Source organism: Mytilus trossulus, chromosome 1 (assembly GCF_036588685.1).
Source record: "Mytilus trossulus isolate FHL-02 chromosome 1, PNRI_Mtr1.1.1.hap1, whole genome shotgun sequence".
NCBI classification, from domain to species: domain Eukaryota; kingdom Metazoa; phylum Mollusca; class Bivalvia; order Mytilida; family Mytilidae; genus Mytilus; species Mytilus trossulus.
In genome coordinates, this window is record NC_086373.1 from 13,088,578 (window position 1) to 13,115,961 (window position 27,384).

The 27,384-nt window shown below is 33.0% G+C and overlaps 2 protein-coding genes and 1 long non-coding RNA gene across 9 annotated transcripts in view; 2 read left to right on the forward strand and 1 right to left on the reverse strand.

The window, feature by feature from the left end:
* The first annotated feature begins 2,166 nt into the window (after positions 1-2,166).
* On the forward strand, positions 2,167-16,285 carry LOC134715649 (CD151 antigen-like). 4 transcript variants are annotated; one of them, XM_063577985.1, is made up of 9 exons: positions 2,167-2,258; positions 2,913-2,990; positions 3,525-3,725; positions 5,129-5,203; positions 5,498-5,614; positions 6,484-6,577; positions 8,813-8,949; positions 15,582-15,665; positions 15,854-16,285. In XM_063577985.1, the coding sequence occupies exons 2-9, from the start codon at positions 2,934-2,936 to the stop codon at positions 15,914-15,916; spliced, it is 828 nt and encodes a 275-aa protein (XP_063434055.1). In that variant the 5' UTR covers positions 2,167-2,258; positions 2,913-2,933; the 3' UTR covers positions 15,917-16,285. The 4 variants fall into 4 exon arrangements, with proteins under 4 accessions (XP_063434055.1, XP_063434064.1, XP_063434074.1 ...); XM_063577981.1 differs by lacking the exon at positions 2,167-2,258 and adding an exon at positions 2,310-2,615; XM_063577994.1 differs by lacking the exons at positions 2,167-2,258; positions 15,582-15,665; positions 15,854-16,285 and adding exons at positions 2,306-2,615; positions 11,575-11,673.
* Positions 3,528-27,384, reverse strand: part of LOC134715704 (uncharacterized) — a 44,103-nt gene continuing 20,246 nt past the window's right edge. For all 3 annotated transcript variants that reach the window (XR_010106797.1, XR_010106795.1, XR_010106796.1), the window contains exon 3: positions 3,528-3,695. This is a non-coding gene — a long non-coding RNA (uncharacterized LOC134715704). The remainder of the gene's footprint in view (positions 3,696-27,384) is intronic.
* Positions 23,113-27,384, forward strand: part of LOC134715610 (tetraspanin-18B-like) — a 47,445-nt gene continuing 43,173 nt past the window's right edge. Inside the window, exon 1 of one of the 2 annotated variants that reach the window (XM_063577922.1) lies at positions 23,113-23,577. In XM_063577922.1, coding sequence (XP_063433992.1) covers positions 23,515-23,577 — 63 coding nt within the window. In that variant the 5' untranslated portion in view covers positions 23,113-23,514. The remainder of the gene's footprint in view (positions 23,578-27,384) is intronic. The other variant, XM_063577905.1, reaches the window with a different exon arrangement.

Here is a 27,384-nt window from a genome sequence, read left to right on the forward strand (position 1 = left end):
TCACGAAATTGGTATTTTTTCTTATAAAAACTACATCCATGTGATGTATTCTTTTCATGGAGAATGAATGTTGCACTTTATTTTATTTGTTGTCCGGGTTTTTTTTTTTTGTGTGTATCATTGTCGTATAAGACAACCTGACTCTTCTTTATTCAAATTCAAAAACATACGAGATGGCAATTATGACACAAAATAACTAAATTAAACTTCCAGCAGAAGAAAGATAATGAACATCGCTTTTATAGTCTACTAAATATCGAAGTCAAAAAGTGGTCTTTTTAAAAATATGTAAATTTATAAAGGAAACAACAAACAAAATAGTTCGAATATGTATATTGGAAAAAGTAACGATGTGTAAATCATAACAATTATTTTATTTATCATGCGACTATCGTATAAGTGAGAGGTTTTCTAGCTATATAACTAGGTAATCCACCGTTTCTACACAAAGAAATGTCTGTACCAGATCAGGAATATGACGGGTGTTTTCCAGTGTTGTTTTTCTTTAGCGGAAAAGTCGTTGTTAACATTAGCGGTGGTGTGGATTTTAGATGAATTGTGGACTTTTTCACATTAATGAGGTCTTTAGTTTAAATTGTTTAACATGTGTCATTTAGGGACTTTTTATAGCTTACTATACGGTAAGGGTTCAATCGGAACAACTCGGCCTTTCTGGTTGCACGAAGAAATAACTATTGTATGCGTAGCGAGAATGGCCGAGTAGTTACGATTGGTTAAGGGTTTTGCTCAGTGTTGCGGCGTTTTGCATTTGCGCCGATCTGCATTTCATTTGCGCCAATTTTTCTTTCATTTGCGCCGATTTTTATTTTCATTTGCGCCGATTTTTTTACAGGTAAATTACAGGTGAACAGATATAAGAAGACGTGATATGAGTGCTAATGAGAAAACTCTTCATCCAAGTCATGTTATTTTTCATTCATTAGAGACCTCTATCGTTATAGCCACTTGTACAAATTTAATGAATTATCAATCATAACACGTATATATAAGTGATGTACCCTGCTCACCACGGGGAGGTAGAAGAAGGCCTACAAGATACATCTCCAAACTTTTCCATGGCCGTATCCGTAGTTCTTCAGCCTCTGTCTGTCGGACATCTGCCACATGGTTATATTCCGATATGTATGGCCCTCGATGATTAAAGACTTGACTCCTCGGTCCGTTTCAGTGTGCAATATGTCCATCGTGTTACAACGAAGTTTCAGAACAATATATGAATCAAAATTAACATAACTGAACAACATTAATAACCAGATTTTACCAATGGTATAGTACCGTACATGTACAAGTATTAACTTACCTATAAATCCAATTAGGAGCAATTATAAAATCGGCGCAAATGAAAGAATGTATATTTTCAAAATCGGCGCAAATGTCATACGCCCCAGTGTTGAAGGCCGTATAGGGACCTATAGTTGTTACCTTCTACGTCATTGGTTATCATACCACATTTTATCGGACCACAGATGAATTATCACGTTGTGATTGGTTAAACGCCGTCACGTGGTGACCCCCTATGAGACCGTATGGGGTTAGTAAGTTTCATATGGGGTTCGTGACGCGTTAATGGCGACGTCATCTATTAATGTTGTTGTGTTTCGTTGTTTATTTTTCAACAAAACGCCGCAGAAAAAGTCCAGCGTCCGATAAATTCGTTATACGGTTAACTACTGACCCCCTACGGATCCATAGAGGGTGAATAAAATTCATAGGGGACTCGGCCTCCGGCCTCACCCCCTATGGATTTTACTAACCCTCTATGGATCCGTATGGGGTCAGTAGCGAACCATATAACTTATAATATATTTACATGGTCGAATATTTCTGAATATCTTGCTCATTGGAATAAGACAAGGGTGACCTACGTCAATCCTATTAAAACAGGGACTGAAACAAGGACTTTTACTGAAATCTGTTTACATTGTAAAGGGAAATAAAAAGAATTATGTCATTGTTTTCTTACAAAAAAACAATAAATTAAGTAAAATTCACCGCTTGTAAGTAAATTCGAGAATTTTGTAAGCCAATGAACGTCTTTAAAACATTTGCTGGTATATTTTATACTCTTTAATCTAAACTAGAACGATTGGATGAGTAAAAAGGCGGGGCAAAATAAAGTATTTTCCCATGATGTTAAGTTTGGCTATGTCAAAATCATATATAAAGTGCAAAATTTACTATCGATCATGTGCAAAATCTTGTTCGATCACTTCATCAGGTGTTATATATACATAAATGTAAGTTTTAGTCATTTTAGTAAACTTGGATAATTTCCAATGACAAATTTTCGTCACAAGGTCTTCGTCTCTGCTTATTCTCTTTCGATAATAGTGACATACGAACCATCAAAAGCAGCCGAAACTTGTGTTATCTATTTTTGAGGTATACGAGAAATATTTTCCTCCATGTAACGTAAATAATAAAAAAAAAATCAAATATTGTTTAAAAGTAACTGCTTAATCGTGTCACATAGTTCCTTTACAAGAACCGTTATTGACATCATTGAAATATGATTTGCGTCGCTCAAGGCAAATAATTGGACAACTTCCTGTTTCTCTGTGTATGTAAAAATATACGCTATTAGATAAACAGAGGTAAGTGTTTAATTTATTATATTCTTTATTTATTTAATTTCATAATAATTTAAATAAAGCTTTCCATTTGTGTATTCGTATCCATGTTTCGTATGCCAAATGTTTATTAAAAATAGCCATGTTTCGTATGAAATGTTTATAAAAAATAACATGCGAAATCAGATGTTCTGGAGTCAAGTTAGAGATGATCTTCTTCTAATTATGGACATATCATAAAATTGGAACCACTATAGTCGAAAGCATTTCACGTTTTTCTAATCTTTTGGTATTTTCTGTTTAATTTTGTCTTTCTTGCAGTTTCGGACATAGTTTAAAACTATGGGAACCAAAGGGAATATTAAATGCTGTGCAGCCGTGTTTCATTTTCTGATATTTGTAAGTATATCTAATGAGATTGGATTGTTGATTTCATTGAATTCGTTTGTTTAGTCTGAATTCTTTTGACGTTTCTTAGAACATAACAAAGAAAAACGGGATACAACAGTTGTGGATAAATATGCTAATTAATATGTTCTGTTTTGCTCTTTTACTTCTGTCGGTCTGTCTTAATGTTAAAATAAGGAGATGCCGACTAAAACCACCACGCAGAGTCTAAATGACATGGGTATAAGCAATCACAGCTCTTCAACAATGAGCAAAATCCAGGTCAGCTATTAAAGGCCCCGACATGAGAAAATGTAAACAAATTAAAGGAGAACCACAAGGGCATCTGAATAATGAAAACAAAACAACAATAAGAAAATAACAATTTAGAAAACATTTTATCACTTATTTAATTAGGTGATCCCATTTTATGAATGTAAGCGTATTTTAATTCCATTACAAATTGAAATCTATTTATGAATGTAAGAATATCGAAGCTTATTTGAAGAATTATTTTTATTCCATTATAATTTTAAATTCCTTCAGATCGCTGGTGTATCCAGTTTGTCTATGGGAATATACATCATAGCCTCCGACTATGGAGCACACCAGTTGTCTGCTGTCCTAGGTGACGAACTGTACCATGTAGCTGCCTACATAGCTATAGCCGGAGGAACCGCCATCGCCATTATTTCACTGTGTGGTGTCTGTGGATCTCTGAAAGAGAAGAAATGTGTCTTGGTCATTGTAAGTAAAACACTGTAGGCAGCAACCATTTGATTTTCTGTGGGGGGGGGGGGGGGGTATGGGTTTTTTTTTTACCGACAAACCGAAATAATTTTTTTTCTTTCAATTTTAGCATTACATATAGTGGCAGCTGAGGGTGAAACAAACAATTTTTTTTTCTCAGGGTCCAAAACAAATTATTTTTTTCACCAAAACCTGGAAACAAACTTTTAAAAAAAAAAAAAAAACATAGCCCCCCCCCCCAGAAAATCAAATGGTTGCTGCCTTATGGCACAGAACAAAGGAGAGGCTGTAAATGTTTTTTTAGTCTAAATAATTCAATTGGTATAATACTTTTTAGCATACAATTGAAGCAACACATACAGTAGTTAGTCATGACTTTCTTAAGAAACTATATCACGAGTTGGTTGACCGAATATAGTTTCACAGATGATAGTGGATATGTTCCTTACGCGAAACTACAACCCCCTTCCCTTAACACGAATGTAACCTACCGAATTAGACTATTTACCGGGTTTGTAATAACATGAGCAATACGATGCCCGGGGGGCCACATATGCCCGTATGGAGAAAGATCTGCTTCCCCTTTCGGAGCACCTGAGATCACTCCAAGTTTTGGTTGGGGTTTGTTTTGTTTAGTCTTTAGATTCTATGCTGCGTCTTGAGTACTATCATTTGTCTGTCTGGTGTTTTTTTGGGTTTTTTTTTAGCCATGGCGTTGTCAGTTTGTTTTTCGATCTTTGAGTTTTACTGTCCCTCAGGTATCTTTCGCCACTCTTTTAATGTTGGTCTTCCGCATTGTAAGAATTATCCAATTTTCTCAACATTCAATTGAAGCAACACATTGTAAGCATCCAACAAGGCTACTAGTACCCGACTACAAATATATTACTTCAGACGCGTTTCTTCTAAATAGGGTTCACTAAAGGAGCGCTCGATTATTATTATTATTATTATCATTATTATTATCATTATTATTATTATTATTATTATTATTATTATTATTATTATTATTATTATTATTATTATTATTATTATTATTATTATTATTATTATTATTATTATTATTATTATTATTATTATTACCATAAACGTTATTATTATTATTATTATTATTATTATTATTATTATTATTATTATTATTATTATTATTATTATTATTATTATTATTATTATTATTATTATTATTATTATTATTATTATTATTATTACCATAAACGTCAAGAAAGAAAGCGAACATCTGCAGATCCCCAAACGGTGTCTACAACAATCAAATACCAGACTACCAGTCTAGTCCACCAAATACACCGCAAGAAAAGATGTGCAAAGCTGTTTTCATTTGTTCAATGGTGCTTTAATTTGTTTCATTTAAACTAAAGATTGTTATTTTTTTTAATTTTCAGTACACAGTTCTCATGGCGATAATTCTCGTAATATTACTAGTCACAGCAATCCTCTTATTCGTTTTCGTTGGACAGGTATGTTTTATTAGAAGATTTGAATACATTCGTTTGGATTCGTTTCTCTTAGTTATAGATTTGATTAAGTTTTAACTCTTTCCACATACATTTTCTATGGTGTCCTAAGGCACATTAGATATATGTATATTATGAAAAATGATGTTAACAATTAAATGAAACAAAGAGATGGTGATTGTAAACTTAAATATTTTTTTTCCCTTGATGATTGATAAATATCGATAACATGAGGATATTAACAAAAAGCGGATAAGAGAAAAATAAGAGATCAGTACACGTAAAAGTTAATTTCAGATGTCTGGTAAAATTCAGAAATCTATGAAGATTGCTTTAGTTAACAAATATGGTGTGAATTTGGATCATTCTGAAAACAGAATGGTAACAGAAGTATGGGATCTGATGCAGAAGAACGTAAGTATAATCTACAGAAAATGTTATATTTTGGGGAAATAGAAAGAATGCAACTCTCTGAGAGGGCAAACCCAACGACAGAAACATCAAAAAAATTAAAGACAAATAAAAATCAAATTGTAAGCTTATGTAAACATTAGCTACATACATTTCTCTTTTTCCATTCTCAATTTTATATACTAGCATTTGAATATGCCTTAGTAAACAGACATATTATCAAGCAATCGTACTATTGTCCAATGATATAAAACCATATCTTAAAAAGCTTCAAACATTGAAAAGAAGTTCAGAAAATTTTAATTCACTATTCAACATTGCCAATAGTTTTGTTTAGAAGGGGAGACATAGAGCAACTTTGGCATGCTCCAATTTTGAACTTGTAATAATTGATATTTTTATCTTGTTTTATTTTTAAGTTTGCTTAAGGAAGTTTGCTGCTCAGTTTCATAATAAAAAAAAACTTTCCATAAAACTAGTATATATTGATAGGTGATTAATTTAAGAATAAAAAAAAAACAAAAAAAATATAGTGGTCAATGTGCTTGTTTCCGAAATATTAGCCATTAACATTTTGCTGGAAAAATATTCTCTCTTGATTTTTCAAAGCTTTTTTATTGACTAGATAAAGTTCTCAAAAACTATTAAAAAATAAATAAAATTTTATAAGACTTTTACAAATGGCTAATAATTATACAATTATTCAAATTCTACATGGAAAAGATTTATAAAAAGAAATATGGATAAAACCAGAGGATTTCGAAAATCTGTCAAAATGTCAAAACACGACAATCAAACATCCTTAAAACTATTTAGATAACGATTATCTTATAAAATCTTCAACCATCCTTTCCATTTTATTGATCTGACAGTTGGAGTGTTGTGGAGTACACGGAGGAGTCAATTCGACAGATTCGTGGGCGATATACAAAATTAAATCTCAATGGTACAAGCAGGGAAACAACAGTAAGTAAACAGATTGTACATTTATTAACGTATGGTAAATATGTCGGTGTTTAAAAATAAGAGATACTGTCATGTCCTCATCATTGCGAAATTTGTAATGGAAAACAATAAATAAGTTGTGTTTATCTCCTAGAATGAATTGAATAAACAATCATATTCAGAAGTAAACGATACGTGAAGGCAGAACCAAAGATGATTTGCTTTCTACATAACTATTTGAAATTAGATAAATATTCAAAGTTATACAAATATTAAGACATGTTTAGAAGAAGCTTCATACATCATTGTACATTATAATAAAGAATCAAGAGAGCCGTGGTGTAGTGGTTAGTGCATCGGACTACTAACACAAAGGTTCCTGGTTCGATTCCCGTATGGGATGAAAATTTCAGGAACTCAATTTTCGGCTCTCCCTTGACACCATGTGCGAGTATGGTCTTGAGGAAACGATGATAGTCCGTCGGACGGGGACGATAAATGGCTGGCCCGTGTTAAGAGAGAGCCACATCTCTTGCACGTTAAAGACACCCTTGTAGATTTCGAAAAAGAGTAGGCTAATGCCGCTACAAGGCAGCGCTCGCAACCGCAAAGTGGAAAGGGATTAATATAAGTTGCAAAACTTGTTTCCCAATCCACTATAAATAAATACGTTTAAACTAATAAAGAATAAGAATGGCTTATAAAAAGAATTCATATCCCCTATAACTTTAAATGTGAAATTTTGACTGTACAAATGTCTTTAAATATTTGTGAGACACATAATACTGAGAGTCTTTTAAAATAAAGTTAAAACAATAGGATCCAAGATGGTTCAAAGTATCGTGTAAAATAGTTTAGGTCAGAGATTAATCGACCGACAGTCACTTATTACTTGAGCCCTTACATAGCTTTTGCTTAAAGATAGAATTGCAATAAGCCGGTACACTTTTGATAAAAATAATAATTGACAAACTACTGAAATTAATATGTACGAAACTAAGAGCAAATTCATAACCCACAAGAGAACAGCAACGTTTTTGTTTTTCATAGAACTTTCAGTACTAATAGTCGATATTAAAACTTCATTGGTTGTTTGAATCATTGTACATCAATTGATAGCCGATGACACCTTTCATTGGTTGTTTAAATCAGGGTATACCAATCGATATCCGATGTCGTTTCATTGGTTGTTTGAATCATTATAGACCAATTGTTAGTCGATGACAACTTTTCGTGTTTTTTTTATAATCATTGTACATCAATTGATAGCCGATGACAAATGTTCATTGGTTGTTTGAATTATTGTACATCAATCGTAAGCAGATGCTATCATTTCATTGGTTGCATGAATAATGGTACACCAATCGATAGCAGATGCAATCTTTTCCTTGTGGTGTGAATTTTTACACTAATCGATAGCCAATGATAACATTACATTGGTTGTGTGAATCATTGTACACAAATCGATAGCCCGTGATAACATTTCATTGGTTTATTGAATCATTGTACACTTATCGATAGCCGATACTATTATTTCATTGAATCATTGTACACAAATTGATAGCCCATGATAACACTTCATTAGTTTATTAAATTATTGTACACCAATCGATAGCCGATACTATTATTTCATTGAATATGATTGTACACAAATCGAAAGCCCTTGATAGTTTTTCATTGGTTTATTGAATCATTGTACACCAATCGATAGCCGATGCTATTATTTCATTGAATTATTGTACACAAATCGATATCCGATGATCACATTTATTGGTTGTGTGAATCTTTGTACATTAATCGATAGCCGATACTATTATTTCATTGAATTTGATTGTACACAAATCAATAGCCCATGATAATGTTTCATTGGTTTATTGAATCATTGTACACCAATCGATAGCCGATTCTATTATAACATTGATTCATTGTACACAATTCGATACCCGATGATCACATTAATTGGTTGTGTGAATCTCTGTACACTAACCGATAGCCAATCATAATGTTTCATTGGTTTATTAAATCTTTGTACACTAATCGATAGCCGATGATAATATTTCATTGGTTTATTGAATCATTGTACACGAATCGATAGCCGATGCCATTATTTCATTGAATTATTGTATACAAATCGATAGCCGATAATCACATTTTATTGGTTAAAATAAGTAAATCATTATACACCAATCGATAGCCGATGCTATTATTTTATTGATGGTTTTTCCATTGTTCATAAATGAATTATTTTTTTTCAAGGGAAAGCTTATGTTCCTGACAGTTGCTGTCGTCATGACGGAGATATAATAACTTGCACTGGTTTAAACGGTACAGAAGGCACCCCAATAGATGGACCTCCAATAAGTGGAAATGTTAATCCTCATCTTTATCATAAGGTACTGTCACAAAACTGTTTAGAATTTTATATAATACTAGAACACACCCGTGATATCGCGGGTCCGTGGCTGAATTAAGGTATATAATTATGCGCAAGCCTTATTTTAGTATTAGTATTGTCATCTGATAAAGTAATGCCGATTATAAGATACACAGTTTTTCTCTGCTTTCAAATCTTTCTGTTTGAACCCGTCGAACTGGAACTTATCAATTATTGGTAATATTAATTGTTTGGAAAACAAAAGGTCCTGGAATGGAGTATTTTTTAATCAACAACATTGTCCTATATTAGTTATAAATAAAGATGAATTCTTTGATTTGCTGTTTTACGTCATGTATGCCCACTAACAAATTGAAAACTGTTCCTCATTTTTAGTCTTGTTATCTTAGAAAGTCTTACTGATTAAAATACTACAATAGGTAGCTATTTGACAATTAAGTAAGGTCAACCCTGTGATTATGACCCGTGTATATAGCATATCAACCCTGAATACACCGTTTGATGGTGCGCCTGTCAGATGCGGAACGTACAGATTAGGTAATAGGTAACAGGTGAATATACTATTGGTATCGGTATCGGACTCGACCCGGAACTTCTTAATTATTGGCAATAGTAATTACGTGGAAAACAAAAGGGCCTGGAGTGGTGTAATTTTCAATCTACACCTTTGTACTATATTAGTGATATATAAAGTTGAATTCTTTGATTCGTCGTTTTTACGTGATGACGGCTGAAAAATTGGACTTCGTAATTTTAGTATTATAGATTTTTAAAATGGCTTTATATAAAGACTATTCCTCCTTGCTCATTCTACTATTCCCAAAGGTAAAAACTTTAAAAGTGTTTATCCATAGTTTACGATAAAAGACACATATTTTGAAATGTTTTAACCTTACGAACACAGTGTTATATTAAGGTATATAAGAACATTTTTTTCTGAGACAAGTGCCTGTGCTAATTTACTATTACTAATTTGTTACTGTATTCCAGGGTTGTTATGACGAGCTTGTAAACTATGTCCAGGGACATGTATTAATGATTTGTTACTGTATTTCTATTCCAGGGTTGTTATGACGAGCTTGTAAACTATGTCCAGGGACATGTATTAATGATTTGTTACTGTATTTCTATTCCAGGGTTGTTATGACGAGCTTGTAAACTATGTCCAGGGACATGTATTAATGATTTGTTACTGTATTTCTGTTCCAGGGTTGTTATGACGAGCTTGTAAACTATGTCCAGGGACATGTATTAATGATTTGTTACTGTATTTCTATTCCAGGGTTGTTATGACGAGCTTGTAAACTATGTCCAGGGACATGTATTAATGATTTGTTACAGTATTTCTATTCCAGGGTTGTTATGACGAGGTTGTTAACTATGTCCAGGGACATGTATTAATGATTTGTTACTGTATTTCTATTCCAGGGTTGTTATGACGAGCTTGTTAACTATGTCCAGGGACATGTATTAATGATTTGTTACTGTATTTCTATTCCAGGGTTGTTATGACGAGCTTGTAAACTATGTCCAGGGACATGTATTAATGATTTGTTACTGTATTCCAGGGTTGTTATGACGAGCTTGTAAACTATGTCCAGGGACATGTATTAATGATTTGTTACTGTATTTCCATTCCAGGGTTGTTATGACGAGCTTGTAAACTATGTCCAGGGACATGTATTAATGATTTGTTACTGTATTTCTATTCCAGGGTTGTTATGACGAGCTTGTAAACTATGTCCAGGGACATGTATTAATGATTTGTTACTGTATTTCTATTCCAGGGTTGTTATGACGAGCTTGTTAACTATGTCCAGGGACATGTATTAATGATTGGTTACTGTATTTCTGTTCCAGGTTTGTTATGCCGAGCTTGTAAACTATGTCCAGGGACATGTATTAATGATTTGTTACTGTATTTCTATTCCAGGGTTGTTATGACGAGCTTGTAAACTATGTCCAGGGACATGTAATAATGATTTGTTACTGTATTTCTGTTCCAGGTTTGGTATGACGAGCTTGTTAACTATGTCCAGGGACATGTATTAATGATTTGTTACAGTATTTCTATTCCAGGGTTGTTATGACGAGCTTGTAAACTATGTCCAGGTACATGTATTAATGATTTTTTACTGTATTTCTATTCCAGGGTTGTTATGACGAGCTTGTAAACTATGTCCAGGGACATGTATTAATGATTTGTTACTGTATTTCTATTCCAGGGTTGTTATGACGAGCTTGTAAACTATGTCCAGGGACATGTATTAATGATTTGTTACTGTATTTCTATTCCAGGGTTGTTATGACGAGCTTGTAAACTATGTCCAGGGACATGTATTAATGATTTGTTACTGTATTTCTATTCCAGGGTTGTTATGACGAGCTTGTAAACTATGTCCAGGGACATGTATTAATGATTTGTTACTGTATTTCTGTTCCAGTGTTGTTATGACGAGCTTGTAAACTATGTCCAGGGACATGTATTAATGATTTGTCACTGTATTTCTGTTCCAGGGTTGTTAATTTGTTACTGTATTTCTATTCCAGGGTTGTTATGACGAGGTTGTTAACTATGTCCAGGGACATGTATTAATGATTTGTTACTGTATTTCTGTTCCAGGGTTGTTATGACGAGCTTGTAAACTATGTCCAGGGACATGTATTAATGATTGGTTACTGTATTTCTGTTCCAGGGTTGTTATGACGAGCTTGTAAACTATGTCCAGGGACATGTATTAATGATTTGTTACTGTATTTCTATTCCAGGGTTGTTATGACGAGCTTGTAAACTATGTCCAGGGACATGTATTAATGATTTGTTACTGTATTTCTGTTCCAGGTCCAGGGACATGTATTAATGATTTGTTACTGTATTTCTGTTCCAGGGTTGTTATGACGAGCTTGTAAACTATGTCCAGGGACATGTATTAATGATTTGTTACTGTATTTCTGTTCCAGGTCCAGGGACATGTATTAATGATTTGTTACTGTATTTCTATTCCAGGGTTGTTATGACGAGCTTGTAAACTATGTCCAGGGACATGTATTAATGATTGGTTACTGTATTTCTATTCCAGGGTTGTTATGACGAGCTTGTAAACTATGTCCAGGGACATGTATTAATGATTGGTTACTGTATTTCTATTCCAGGGTTGTTATGACGAGCTTGTAAACTATGTCCAGGGACATGTATTAATGATTTGTTACTGTATTTCTATTCCAGGGTTGTTATGACGAGCTTGTAAACTATGTCCAGGGACATGTATTAATGATTTGTTACTGTATTTCTATTCCAGGGTTGTTATGACGAGGTTGTTAACTATGTCCAGGGACATGTATTAATGATTTGTTACTGTGTTTCTATTCCAGGGTTGTTATGACGAGCTTGTTAACTATGTCCAGGGACATGTATTAATGATTTGTTACTGTATTTCTATTCCAGGGTTGTTATGACGAGCTTGTAAACTATGTCCAGGGACATGTATTAATGATTTGTTACTGTATTTCTATTCCAGGGTTGTTATGACGAGCTTGTAAACTATGTCCAGGGACATGTATTAATGATTTGTTACTGTATTTCTATTCCAGGGTTGTTATGACGAGCTTGTTAACTATGTCCAGGGACATGTATTAATGATTTGTTACTGTATTTCTATTCCAGGGTTGTTATGACGAGCTTGTAAACTATGTCCAGGGACATGTATTAATGATTTGTTACTGTATTTCTATTCCAGGGTTGTTATGACGAGGTTGTTAACTATGTCCAGGGACATGTATTAATGATTTGTTACTGTATTTCTATTCCAGGGTTGTTATGACGAGCTTGTAAACTATGTCCAGGGACATGTATTAATGATTTGTTACTGTATATCTATTCCAGGGTTGTTATGACGAGCTTGTAAACTATGTCCAGGGACATGTATTAATGATTTGTTACTGTATTTCTATTCCAGGGTTGTTATGACGAGCTTGTAAACTATGTCCAGGGACATGTATTAATGATTTGTTACTGTATTTCTATTCCAGGGTTGTTATGACGAGCTTGTAAACTATGTCCAGGGACATGTATTAATGATTTGTTACTGTATTTCTATTCCAGGGTTGTTATGACGAGCTTGTAAACTATGTCCAGGGACATGTATTAATGATTTGTTACTGTATTTCTATTCCAGGGTTGTTATGACGAGCTTGTAAACTATGTCCAGGGACATGTATTAATGATTTGTTATTGTATTTCTATTCCAGGTTTGTTATGACGAGCTTGTAAACTATGTCCAGGGACATGTATTAATGATTTGTTACTGTATTTCTATTCCAGGGTTGTTATGACGAGGTTGTTAACTATGTCCAGGGACATGTATTAATGATTTGTTACTGTATTTCTATTCCAGGGTTGTTATGACGAGCTTGTAAACTATGTCCAGGGACATGTATTAATGATTTGTTACTGTATTTCTATTCCAGGGTTGTTATGACGAGCTTGTAAACTATGTCCAGGGACATGTATTAATGATTTGTTACTGTATTTCTATTCCAGGGTTGTTATGACGAGCTTGTAAACTATGTCCAGGGACATGTATTAATGATTTGTTACTGTATTTCTATTCCAGGGTTGTTATGACGAGCTTGTAAACTATGTCCAGGGACATGTATTAATGATTTGTTACTGTATTTCTATTCCAGGGTTGTTATGACGAGCTTGTAAACTATGTCCAGGGACATGTATTAATGATTTGTTACTGTATTTCTATTCCAGGGTTGTTATGACGAGCTTGTAAACTATGTCCAGGGACATGTATTAATGATTTGTTACTGTATTTCTATTCCAGGGTTGTTATGACGAGCTTGTAAACTATGTCCAGGGACATGTATTAATGATTTGTTACTGTATTTCTATTCCAGGGTTGTTATGACGAGCTTGTAAACTATGTCCAGGGACATGTATTAATGATTTGTTACTGTATTTCTATTCCAGGGTTGTTATGACGAGCTTGTAAACTATGTCCAGGGACATGTATTAATGATTTGTTACTGTATTTCTGTTCCAGGGTTGTTATGACGAGCTTGTAAACTATGTCCAGGGACATGTATTAATGATTTGTTACTGTATTTCTGTTCCAGGTCCAGGGACATGTATTAATGATTTGTTACTGTATTTCTGTTCCAGGGTTGTTATGACGAGCTTGTAAACTATGTCCAGGGACATGTATTAATGATTTGTTACTGTATTTCTATTCCAGGGTTGTTATGACGAGGTTGTTAACTATGTCCAGGGACATGTATTAATGATTTGTTACTGTATTTCTATTCCAGGGTTGTTATGACGAGCTTGTAAACTATGTCCAGGGACATGTATTAATGATTTGTTACTGTATTTCTATTCCAGGGTTGTTATGACGAGCTTGTAAACTATGTCCAGGGACATGTATTAATGATTTGTTACTGTATTTCTATTCCAGTGTTGTTATGACGAGCTTGTAAACTATGTCCAGGGACATGTATTAATGATTTGTTACTGTATTTCTATTCCAGGGTTGTTATGACGAGCTTGTAAACTATGTCCAGGGACATGTATTAATGATTTGTTACTGTATTTCTATTCCAGGGTTGTTATGACGAGCTTGTAAACTATGTCCAGGGACATGTATTAATGATTTGTTACTGTATTTCTATTCCAGGTTTGTTATGACGAGCTTGTAAACTATGTCCAGGGACATGTATTAATGATTTGTTACTGTATTTCTGTTCCAGGGTTGTTATGACGAGCTTGTAAACTATGTCCAGGGACATGTATTAATGATTTGTTACTGTATTTCTATTCCAGGGTTGTTATGACGAGGTTGTTAACTATGTCCAGGGACATGTATTAATGATTTGTTACTGTATTTCTATTCCAGGGTTGTTATGACGAGGTTGTTAACTATGTCCAGGGACATGTATTAATGATTTGTTACTGTATTTCTATTCCAGGGTTGTTATGACGAGCTTGTAAACTATGTCCAGGGACATGTATTAATGATTTGTTACTGTATTTCTATTCCAGGGTTGTTATGACGAGGTTGTTAACTATGTCCAGGGACATGTATTAATGATTTGTTACTGTATTTCTATTCCAGGGTTGTTATGACGAGCTTGTTAACTATGTCCAGGGACATGTATTAATGATTTGTTACTGTATTTCTATTCCAGGGTTGTTATGACGAGCTTGTAAACTATGTCCAGGGACATGTATTAATGATTTGTTACTGTATTTCTATTCCAGGGTTGTTATGACGAGGTTGTTAACTATGTCCAGGGACATGTATTAATGATTTGTTACTGTATTTCTATTCCAGGGTTGTTATGACGAGCTTGTAAACTATGTCCAGGGACATGTATTAATGATTTGTTACTGTATTTCTATTCCAGGGTTGTTATGACGAGGTTGTTAACTATGTCCAGGGACATGTATTAATGATTTGTTACTGTATTTCTATTCCAGGGTTGTTATGACGAGGTTGTTAACTATGTCCAGGGACATGTATTAATGATTTGTTACTGTATTTCTATTCCAGGGTTGTTATGACGAGCTTGTAAACTATGTCCAGGGACATGTATTAATGATTTGTTACTGTATTTCTGTTCCAGGGTTGTTATGACGAGCTTGTAAACTATGTCCAGGGACATGTATTAATGATTGGAGGAATTGCTGTAGCATCTATTGTTGTCATTGTAAGTTCCTTTCTTCTATATCATCATTAATTAAAATTACAAACTATTTTCGAATTTTATTCTATACAACCATACTGTGTTTTACACCAGTTCCTGTTGTTTAAGCACTTTATTTCGTATACTAGTAAATGATAGTTTATTGACAACAAAAATAGTTTGTTTAAATTTTTGTTTTCTTTCTTTTTCAGTTATTTGGACTGATTTTCAGCATGTCTCTGTATAGATCCATACGAGAAGTGGATTCTTACTGAAGTTTGTCTTCAGTACAATATTGATAAACGGAACATGATCACCTGAATGGTCGACACTATTGATAACATCTTGAGAGTCTGTCTTGATTCGTTGATGATTACTTATTTATTTTTCGCATTTATAGAGTAATGTGCGGAAATACTTTTTAAAATGAAAAAAAAACAACTTGTTCACATCCTTGGCTTATAGACTTTATATCAAGCTGGTACTTGATCATTGTATTGTATTCATTTTGTAAAGACTATATCGTTGAGCTTAGCACTGTTTCAGGTATTTCTGAAAAATTGTTCATTATATGTAATTTTAATTTATTTTATTCTATTTATTTGTATAAGTTATTGTTTTTAAATAAATGTTATACTATCGAATAGTGTTAACCTGAAAAGCCGGCTGCAAGTCAACCTATTCCTCCTTTTATTTCATCGAGCTTGGACACAAATTATACCTGGTTGGGTTGACGGTGTATTATCCCTTTTTTATTTATTATTAATAGACAGTACTGTAAGGTGTATTTTCATTCCCTTCTGACCAGTGCGAAATGAATACATGGTATAAGTGTTCTATGATCCGTTATAACAGTTTCACTTCTGTTTTAATTAAGACAGTAGATAACACTTTATAATATTACACCACGATGTCCTTAGACAACTATGATGTATTAATATATACTAGCTGTTACTTTTCTGGTCAATTTCTGTAAATAAGTCTGTCTGGAGTAACGATACGTTTTACGCCTAACAAAGGAAAACAGATTGCACAAAGATTGGATAAATGTATTGTCTTTCAGACGACTTTTTCTGATGATATCGGGTGCCGTTTCCCGTACAAATGTCTATTCATATATAGTATCACTTTAATAAAGATGACAAGCCTTTGATTTGTAATGGCTAGCTTTGATCAAGAAAAGCTTTAGTCTGCTGTACGTCAAACCTATAGTTGAATTCCTTTATGGGCTTGATAATGAAATAACAAACGAACAAATATAATTTGATCAGAGTATGATAGATATGTATATGTCGTATCGTTTCTCAAAGGATACTGGAAAAAATATAATTATGCATATTAACTTAAAATTAGTAGCTTTATATGTCACGGAAGACATTGGGAATGTTATTTGAAGTTATAAACGAAGTTCATTAAATGAGAAGGGACGATGCATGAATTGTTTTGATAAGCTATCCATGAACAGAAGAATTTCAGGATCAATGTTAAAAATTTCGGTTATGAAAATGCAGTTATTTTATCATGTGGCTTAACCTAGATGTAACATGGATGTGTGAACACCCATCTTCTGTATAATAATTACAGATAACAATTTATGGTTTTGGAATATAAGAATAATGTCAAGCATATTAAAGTGTGCAGGATCTGAACCTGCTTAAAGCAGATATAGTTGTGTACTGAACAGCCATAGGCGGATGAAAAAGGCTGTAAAAATAATAAAATGAACGAAAGAGAGTAGTAAATATAGGTTAATTAAAATTAAACAAAGAAGAAAAACCTTTATGCGAGATCTGTTTTGTTAATTAAATAAAACATCTTTAAGGATCGCATACTATTGCTATTTGATAGTTACCAACAGGAAACATGCCACCATATGTAATACTAGTATACAATAACTTATAACACTAATGCATATCAAGTACCAGATTAACATATTTTTAGAGACTGACAAAATTGCTAAACTACCAATTTAAGAAGGTCAATATGTTAACCGGAACGAAGTTTGTAATCTGCATTTACTTTGGTATATTACATAACTACTAGTATATACATACAGGTAGTATGAAAATAGGATCAGCATTTATAGATTAATGCAGGCGTCACACATTGATGTACACACCGGCGTGCACCAAATGCACGGAGAAAATTGACAAAGTCGGTATACGTTAGTTGTACGTCAGAGGAACGCTTTAACAATCGTTTAGCATATGCTACAAACGCGTTTAGCGCGCTATAGATAGGTTTCAGACACGTGAAGGGCACGTTGTATACGCTTCGAGATCGTTCGATGTTAACTTAAAAAGTATGCGGGTGTGTTTATAACAAACACCCCATAATAGAATGTCCAAGATACAACCGGGACGCGTCTCAAATACGTTCAAGAAACTTTTTTACTTCGTAGCGTACTTTCCATCTACGTTAGACAAACGCCAGGCATACGCAACCATATGTTTCTGGAACGACCGATAAGCCCTTAGTTACACTTCTCGTACGCCCAATACATGCGTTGTGCACATGTTATAGATATGATTGACAGATTGAATGCATCCAAAATTACTAGCGTATTGGCCGCTTACATGATTTTTTAACACGCCCGGCGTACGGCGGAGCTATACGCTGATGTGTGACGCCGATACTACCATTTAAATTTTAGCCCATAAGTTATATTCACATAGTAGTGGCAGTCATGATGGTTAGACAGCAGCAATGTCGCGACAACTTTTTTAGAGATTATGCCGAGATCAATTTATTTTCTGAGACAGATTACCCAGAGCGGACGATACTTTATATTATGTTTAATATAATTATAATCTCAATAACAGCTCTATCTCTTTTCTATTTTATCAACATTATAATTCTGGATGATTTTGAGGTTTTCAAGGTAAAACAATTTTTTTAAGTTTTAGTTTAAAAGATAGCGAAAACAAGCTTTTAATATTTGAACCATATTTTCTAGGAATATCAAATCTGAGCTATCATTAATGAGTGATATTCGATTCAATCTAAATACAACCATCCTGCACTTGAAGGGATCTACCTTAACCAAAACCCGATTCATCTAAACATCAGAAAAACATGTCCACAAAATTTTTAAAGGAAAATGCCAATGACATTAGATACTTTCTTGCAACGAATAGTTCTTAATTTCCGAGAGTGCATAGATGAAAAGATTTTTGTTCAAGAAAGAAAACAACCATTGAATTTGTAAAAATTGCAAATAGAAAATGGCTCAAAGTGGCTTTGAGGGAAAATATTATCGTTTGGAACAGGTTTTGGTCTTGAAATTAAAATTGATAACGATATGAATGTCTGTTGATAATGATGGATTGGATCGGAAATCAGCTAAAAGCTTATTTTTGGAAACGTTTCCGTAATTTACCATTTCAATTCATCTTTGTAAATGATGTCCGAGGTCCTCAGATACACAAAGGATATACAGTGTAAAAAGTTAATGCAATTTGACAATGTATCTCAACTGGCGCATGCGGCCAAAACATTTCAAAGGGACATTTTAATGTACTAAATTAACAAGAAATTTTGATTGTAAGAGTGTTTTATCTTTGATTGAGCTTATACTTTTAAAATAAATTTTTCAGCGATATTTAAAAAAAGATTATTTCTAAACATATTTCAGAGTACCTAAAGAATTAACTTGACCCTCACACTATATCAAAATAGCTATAAGTAGAAACTTGATTATTCTAGGGTGTGATTGTTAAATCTTCAAGCTCATCGTTGAAAACCTGGCAATGTAAAAGACAACCAATAATAGTCCTCCTTTTGTGACACTGACTATTTGACTCTATTTATAAATATCCCTCCTAAACTTATTAGAAAACACCATGATAGAAAAGGAAAAGACACATACAAACATTATATTCACTGTCATAATTAACATTTTATATCTAAAAAAAAACGACACAAAAAAGATGTATAGAAACTTTGTGTTGTAAGCATATGAAAGAAAGTTGATAGGCGTATTGGCTTTTACTAAAACTGTTTGATAACTACAGCTTTTCATCTTGAAAACGCTTAATAATGGAATGTTTAAAACTTCGAAAGGTGTGCATACCTGTTAAGATTCTGGAATCTCGGATGAAAACTTACACAATATTGGTACCGTCATATTTAAATTTTTGATGAACAATTACAAAGTTCTAAATACTGCAAAAGTAACAATATCATGATAAGCGGGTGTATAATTTCAATCTTACCATGAAGTTTCAAGGGATCTTGAATGATTACTTACCCCTACCACCACCCCCTCCCCATCTCTAACCTCCCGTACATTTGACCAATTTACCGACTGCCCGATATCAACATACTATAAACAGAATTTACACTTCCTGAAACCAGGCTAAAGATCTTTTCTTGTATACTAGTTGTATTTATTGGTTTTAAATGAAAACGTCAATGACTTTTCGATAGAAGGCAATTTCAAACATTATAACAAAATATGGATATTAGAATAGGAAGTCATTTCATTGACCATCGGCACAAATTAAATCCGTCAAATGTTCGTCAAATATATGCTGATGTATTCACTGTTCAACCTTTCCGTCTACAACAGGCACTTGTCCTATACTATGGAGGTATATTTTGTTGTCTGATCTATCCTCGGCGATTGAATATTTTTCTGGTACGCTCGACATTTACAATTACGTTCAATAATTGACTTTTGGTATAAATGCCATCCTTGGTGATGTAAATTCTTGATACAGTATGATTAAACAGATCAAACTCAATCAGATGTTAATTAAGATGTATGTTGAAATTGATCAATATATCGTTAAGTGCTGTAAACAGCCGAGATAGAATTCATTCTGTAAAAAAATCTGTCACGAGTTATCCCTGTAAAACTGAAGCTAACGACTACATAAACACTGTTGAAGTTTTAAGTTAGATTTTATAGAAGATGGCGCTTTTCTATTTTCTATGTTAAGTTCTCACATAAACCGACTTCTTGCTTGTATTGTGTTTGTGTCGTGCATAACTGTTGTCGAGAGTGAATCGGGTCAGGAAAAGTCACTGTATAAGAGGTTTGATAATAATTAAAACATTGGAGCATAAGTAGTTTTAGAACAAACATAAAAAAGCAATAAATATATTTAATGCCTGGAGTTATGAGACCTTACTTCAACTTGTGCAAATAATTATATCTAGAGCAGAAATGTCAAACAGTAACTAAGCACTTACAAACAAGTGTGAATAAGTAAACCCTACAGGGAAACATAGGTATTTGGTTGTGGCAAATTAATCACCAATCGAGTGCATCCCAAACAATTAAGAATTCGAGGTGGTTCTCTAATGATCGGTCGTCATAGATTCACACCAGTGTTATGTTTATCTCATTATTTTATTCTTTAATTACAAGACCTTCATTCAACGGTGCAATGCATCTATGGAATGAGAGATTTTGAATGTAAACTATCATTTAGTTTTGCTTGAAATCGCGCGCTGACAAATAACATACATTTTTTTTTACATTCACATAAAAACTATACAACTTCAAAATGAATCAAACATTTTATACATGAAAATCAAATACAATGCAAATGAACCTCATGATTATATTTTTACGCATATAAATTAAAAGTGTTTTTGTACAGAGAGGCGTAAAACTAGTCCGATGCTCTATAGAAATGTTTTTATGATCTGATGAAATATTGCACAACGATCTTTCTGTAAAAAACTTTCGTGAATTTATCATTATATATCCATATTTGTTTTGGACAAATTTGAACAACAAGTAAAGATTAGAGTATATACAGTACGAACATTTTAAGTGGTTAGATGGGGTGAAGCGAACAAACCATATTTTTTTAAATTTTTATTGTCATGTACTACAGCATGCTTAGAATGTGATATTACGACATGTGTATGGTTTATAATATTACAAATATGTAGGATTGTACGCATGTATACATATAGAACTGGTTTAAACCAAGTACATTTTGTGACTTTCTACAAAATCAAACTAACTTGGCCATGTTTTGTTCTTCTGTTTTCGGATCTATATTTCTTAAGGAGACGGTTGCTATTGGTTCGGGTGGCGTAGGGAAATGTCTTGGGTTTTCATTTCCTGTTATCTTGTAACCCGCTGAGGCAAAGAAAGCATGTTTAAAGTAAGAGCTGTGTAAAACCATCTTTCGAGTAGTTTCTATACATTCAAGCGATGTAAGAAACAGAGCAGTGCTATGCTTTCACAGTGTTTACAGATCGACGCACTTTATAATATGATCAAGCTCTTCGTTGTCTAGAGAAGTTAATACTTTGATTAACAGGACTTTACTGATAAATTAACAAATCATATCATTATTATTTTGTTTTCAAAGTACCTTTTGATAAACGTAGTCTCCAATAATATAAACTTCTAATACATTCACATTTCGATCTACTCATAAAGTATCGAACCTGAATCTAATCTAACAATTGTTAAATGACCACAAAATTGTTAATCGCTTTAGTAGCACTTGTATGCACTTTTCCCAAAACATATACATAGGATAGATTTTTTTTTCACACAAATGAAGGAGATGTTGAGGATAAACATTTGAATGAGACGACAACCCAACACTATAAACAATAAAAGACTTAATAAGCAGACTCAAATCTGCTATCCTTCCTATATTGAATAATACTGTTACCATTTGGGGTCTTAATGATAGCATTTCAAAGGAGGGGAGATACTTAAGCTGTACTTTCATAGATTTCTATTTCACAGCGGTTGTTTAATATAGTATGTGCCTATGATGATTGATAGGACAGATCGTCAATATCTATGCAATGTCGCAGTAATGACTCCTCTACCCAAGGATATAGATTACAGAATGTTTCTTAATTAGTCTTAGGCTCAAAACCTTTTATGTTATATTCATGGTCATAAATGTAAAATTGATCTTTTCCACTGTTTTAGACAGACTTTACATTTCTATTTTATATGGATCCATCATATAGAGATAGATAGATCCCGAATAGACAAAAAGGTTATTTATCTTTTTTCAATTCCCATTTCAATTCAGTTACCGATACTATATCTGTCTTTTGGAATTTTGTTTATATTCAGATCATGTCAGCTAATTTAGACAGGTCCTATGAAAACGGATGGTTAGTCGCTACAGAAAAATTTGAAGCACAGAGAGCTCCATTAAAGACTGTGTTTAAGTCATATGATTTTTTAAGTAATTTTGTGTCGTTCGTATTTACCTTTCGGATCAATTTTCGATTTTTAACACGTCACTGCCTCTACGAGTTCGTGTAAACGTCTAAATTAACAGTATTATTTGTATATAAATCCAATAATTAGAAGAATGACTTAATAGTTTATACAATAAAAGTCGTGTTTACTTTACGGCCCATCCGTTATTGCAAAAATATGGAATGTAACATCTATAATACTATACACTTGCATTACAATCTGACAGATGCTACCAATAATTGCGCGTGCGGTAGCCTGCATGCGTCCAACTTAATGTCAAACAATTCATAATATCTGTTAAATTACAGGATTATTCTTGAGCAAAAGCAACAGATATCTTTACTTATATTATTGAATATCAATAATGTAAAATATGTTGTAGGACTAATCTACGTTCATTCTATCAAATGTCGGGTTATCTGCCCATGGGAATACGACACCTGGTTATTGTTATGATAATACGAAAGGTGCAATTCTGAATAAGTTTATATAGATTTTGTAACTTGAAATATGGAATGTATTTTATTACAATTTTTACAGTTTTTATTTACATAAGAAATTAAATACTTGTGAAATTCGTAAGGATAACAGACACAATATTGAAGATGTGAAAACTTCTGTGGTCATTATGGATAAAATCATATTTGGAATTAAATTCTGTATATTCTTTAAATAATGGGAGCAAAAGAGGATCCAGAGGAATTTGAGGAGGAAATCCAGCCTGATATGGATTCCCAGGTGAGTGAGAAATGATTAAACAAAAACAAAAATAATTCTTATCCTCTTTCCTTTTTTTCAGTTCCGAGATTTTTTTCATATTTCTATTCTCTGAATTTACCCTTTCCACTTATCGTACCGATTCCTAAAGTCTTTAAGATCATGGAGAAAGGTGAATTGAATATTCAAAGTCACCAGTTATTTGTAAAGTTTTTAATTTAATTTTAATCAGTTTTCCGATAGCTTTTGCACTTCATGTTTAAATTAAAATTAATTATTCATTCATTAATTAGTTTCAATATTTGTCGCAATTTATGACAACTAAGCATAATTGTTCATGCTTGATCATTGTCTATATATACACCTCAGAATCTCTCATTTATATACATGTTCTGTATATTCTTAATTCTATTGTCTTTAAGTTTTGAAAATCTTTTGTTCTGACTTTATTTTTTACAAAACAAGAGATATTTGACATATATTGTACATAGCATGTATCTTAACATGCCAAAAGAGAAAAAAATACCCAAGGAAGTGTTTCATTTATTAAGATGTATTGTTTGCACGTTGAATACAAGTACAAATAACTAACCAAGGTGCATGTACATGAATACAATATATTTAGCATGTATATATAGAACTAGCACAAAGAAGGTTTCTTATTAACAGAATAGACCTTTACTTAACCTATTAAGAAAAGACAGAGATTTACCTATTATGTTAACATAAATATTTAAACACGTTTCCTTTATACTGTTAAGAATTGTAACTATATAATGTATAGCCTATATGTATTACTAAAACATCTGTCTTAATATAGTGAGTTTTGACCGAGAATGGACGTTGAAATCGTCCGAACTGCTGTTAAGAAAAGTAACCATATAATGAATAAAACATCTGATATAATAGAGTTCTGGTTAGGTATGAACGGCAAAATTGTCCGAAATATTGTGCAGCATCACTGGTCTTATATAAAAATTGACAAGAAATGACAGAGATCAAAAGGGATCAAATTTAAAATGGAAATAAAGATAACATAAATATAGGATATCAATTACGGTAAATCAGGCACATTATATACTTGAACAATAGTCTGGTCACAGATGTTTGATATAAAACCCTCTTATCACTATACATATTGAACTAAAATCAATTAAATCAAATTATGTATGCAATTATAGAAACATTATATGGATCATACATATGTTGATTTTAAGAGATTAAAATCATTTGATATGATTTATCCAGTGACTTACTAGTATTTCTTAACAGAGTGTGTCGCCTTGTAAATATATTGCTTTATCTTTGATAGCATAATGTTTCTGAGAGCTGGTATCAAATTTTCTTCAATTCTAGACTTGAAACAAGATTACTAGTCTACACAGTACATGCAGTAGCTAAATTCTTAAAGGAATGGGTTTCTTTGACATTTATATTTTCAAGGGGCATAACTAAAAGTAATCAATCTGCACTGATTTTCAAATTAATTGGCGATACACCAGTGAATCCTTTGATATAAATTTCATTACATTCCATTTCACATGTATTAGTGCATTAGAGCTTTTCTTTTCATTATTTCACATTTCCAATTGAGGGGCCTCGGTGGCCAAGTGATGTAAGTAGTTTTACTACTGTAATCACTAGACAGTCAACACTGAGTCTGAGGTTGTGAGTTTGAACCTCGCTCGTGCGGGTGCACCTGACTTCTTAATTGACTAGGATTGTCATTTTTCTATCGAAGGTCGGTGGTATACGGGCACTCTGGCTTCCTCAACCAATAAAAAGTGGCCGCTACGAAATATCTCAAAAGCGGTGCTTAAAAGTGGTATTGAACCAATCATTTCCAATTGACATAACTCACAAGATTTTGCTGACCGGCTTTTGACAAAATGTTATTTTGATCTGATGAGAACTGTCCATGCTGAATGACATTGCCAGTTAAAATCATCAATAATAATTTAACTAAAAGCTGATAATCCCCAATTCCGATTTTAGAACTCGTCCCAGATATTGCTGATGTGAACTCTGACGAAGGTTTTTTTTTTAAACTTCAAAAAAATAAAATTTGTACTAGAGTGCATGCAATAATGATTTTCCCGATATCATTGATATTGCAATGGGACATAATTCTCGAAAATATTCGATGAACTCTGTTTTAAGAATTTATCTGAGATATTACTGATTTTGACCAATGATATAAATTCTATTCAACTCCCATGAGATTTGTAGGTGCTAGAAGTCTCACAATGTTGATTTTCCATATTGTCGACATATCTAAGGGACAAGTCACAAAACAATTAATGATCGATTGGTCCTAATTTTCTTATTCCTGAGGTAAAACTTTGACATTTATATTCCAATAAGCTTCAAACCGAATTGTTGGCACGAGCTGGCACGAGAGCATTTACAATGACGATTTCCGTGTTATTTACATATGCAAAGGTATAATTCCTTAACCTATATAATCGGCCTTAATTTACATGTTTGAGATACTGCAGATGTTAATCATAAACCATTAACATAAATCTTATTGCAATATGACCATAATAATAGCGTTTAAAATATTGGATAGGGGACATCAGCATATCCATATCCCCTGAATGGATGACAAATAGATATATGTTCAGTTGTACATTATAAAAAACTACACTAAAAGTTTTAAAACTACACGCAAAAGAGGGACGAAACTGGATACCAGCTAAGGGACAGTCAAACTCATAAATCGAAAATAAACTGACAACGCCATGGTTAAAAATAGAAAAGAAAAACAATAGTACACATGACACAACATAGAAAACTAAAGAATAAGCAACACGAACCCCACCAAAAACTAGGGGTGATCTCAGGTGCTCCGGAAAGGTAACAGGTACAATGTTCCACGGATGGGAGAGCAAACGTTGTTTTACTCGGTTCGTATAACTCATTATTTCTTCCCTCACATGTTCTAGCCATATCTGAACAGTGTTAAATAGTAATAAAGAAGATGTGTCAAAGTTGTTAAACGAGAATACATGAACATGTAAACCAACATTTTAGTCCTGTACACCCAGACTATGGACAATACATTCATCAACATAGATAACCAAATGTCTGACACCAACATCATAATGCTCTCTTTCTACAAAAAGGACAGACAAAACACAAAGCTATAACTGCTGTGGTCTCTGTAATTAAAGTTTTACACCTTCTAATTGTCCAAGGGAGAAACAGTCAAAACGGCAACTGCGTTTTTTTTATCTCTCTAATTTTCTTAATCCAGACTCAAATTATAACAAAATTATAACAATGAGCAGTTTTGGACGATTACTGGTAAATGTCCAACTGGACAGCTTCAGGTGATATATTTTTGAATTTCCTTTTTCTTTTGTTTGATTATAATTATATTTTATCAAAGTAAACGACCTACGCACAGTTAGTAAGATGTTTCAAAATGTACTTGCTATATAATCACCGTTCTTTTGTACAAATAAGAAATGTTTGACTGTTATTATGTAGTTTTATCAAAGAAGTTCTGTAAAATAAGAGTATTACACAAATTAGTGTGACCAGTTGGAATAAGGCTCACTTGTCCACACTAGTATTTATTAAACGTTGTAACTACCGTATACTTTTATTTTTTCATAAAAAAAAAGTATCCAGAATTTGTTCAGTCAAAATCAAAAAGTTGTCGAAACGTTCGTGAAACATCATAAAACGAATATATGTCATTTTATAGTGAGAAAAAAATGCATTGCATGTTTTTGTAATATTTCCGGTCGAAGGACACCGTTAACTTTATATTGCTTGAGTCTAAAAAGAAAGCAGTTATATAGCTTTCGAATTCAGATC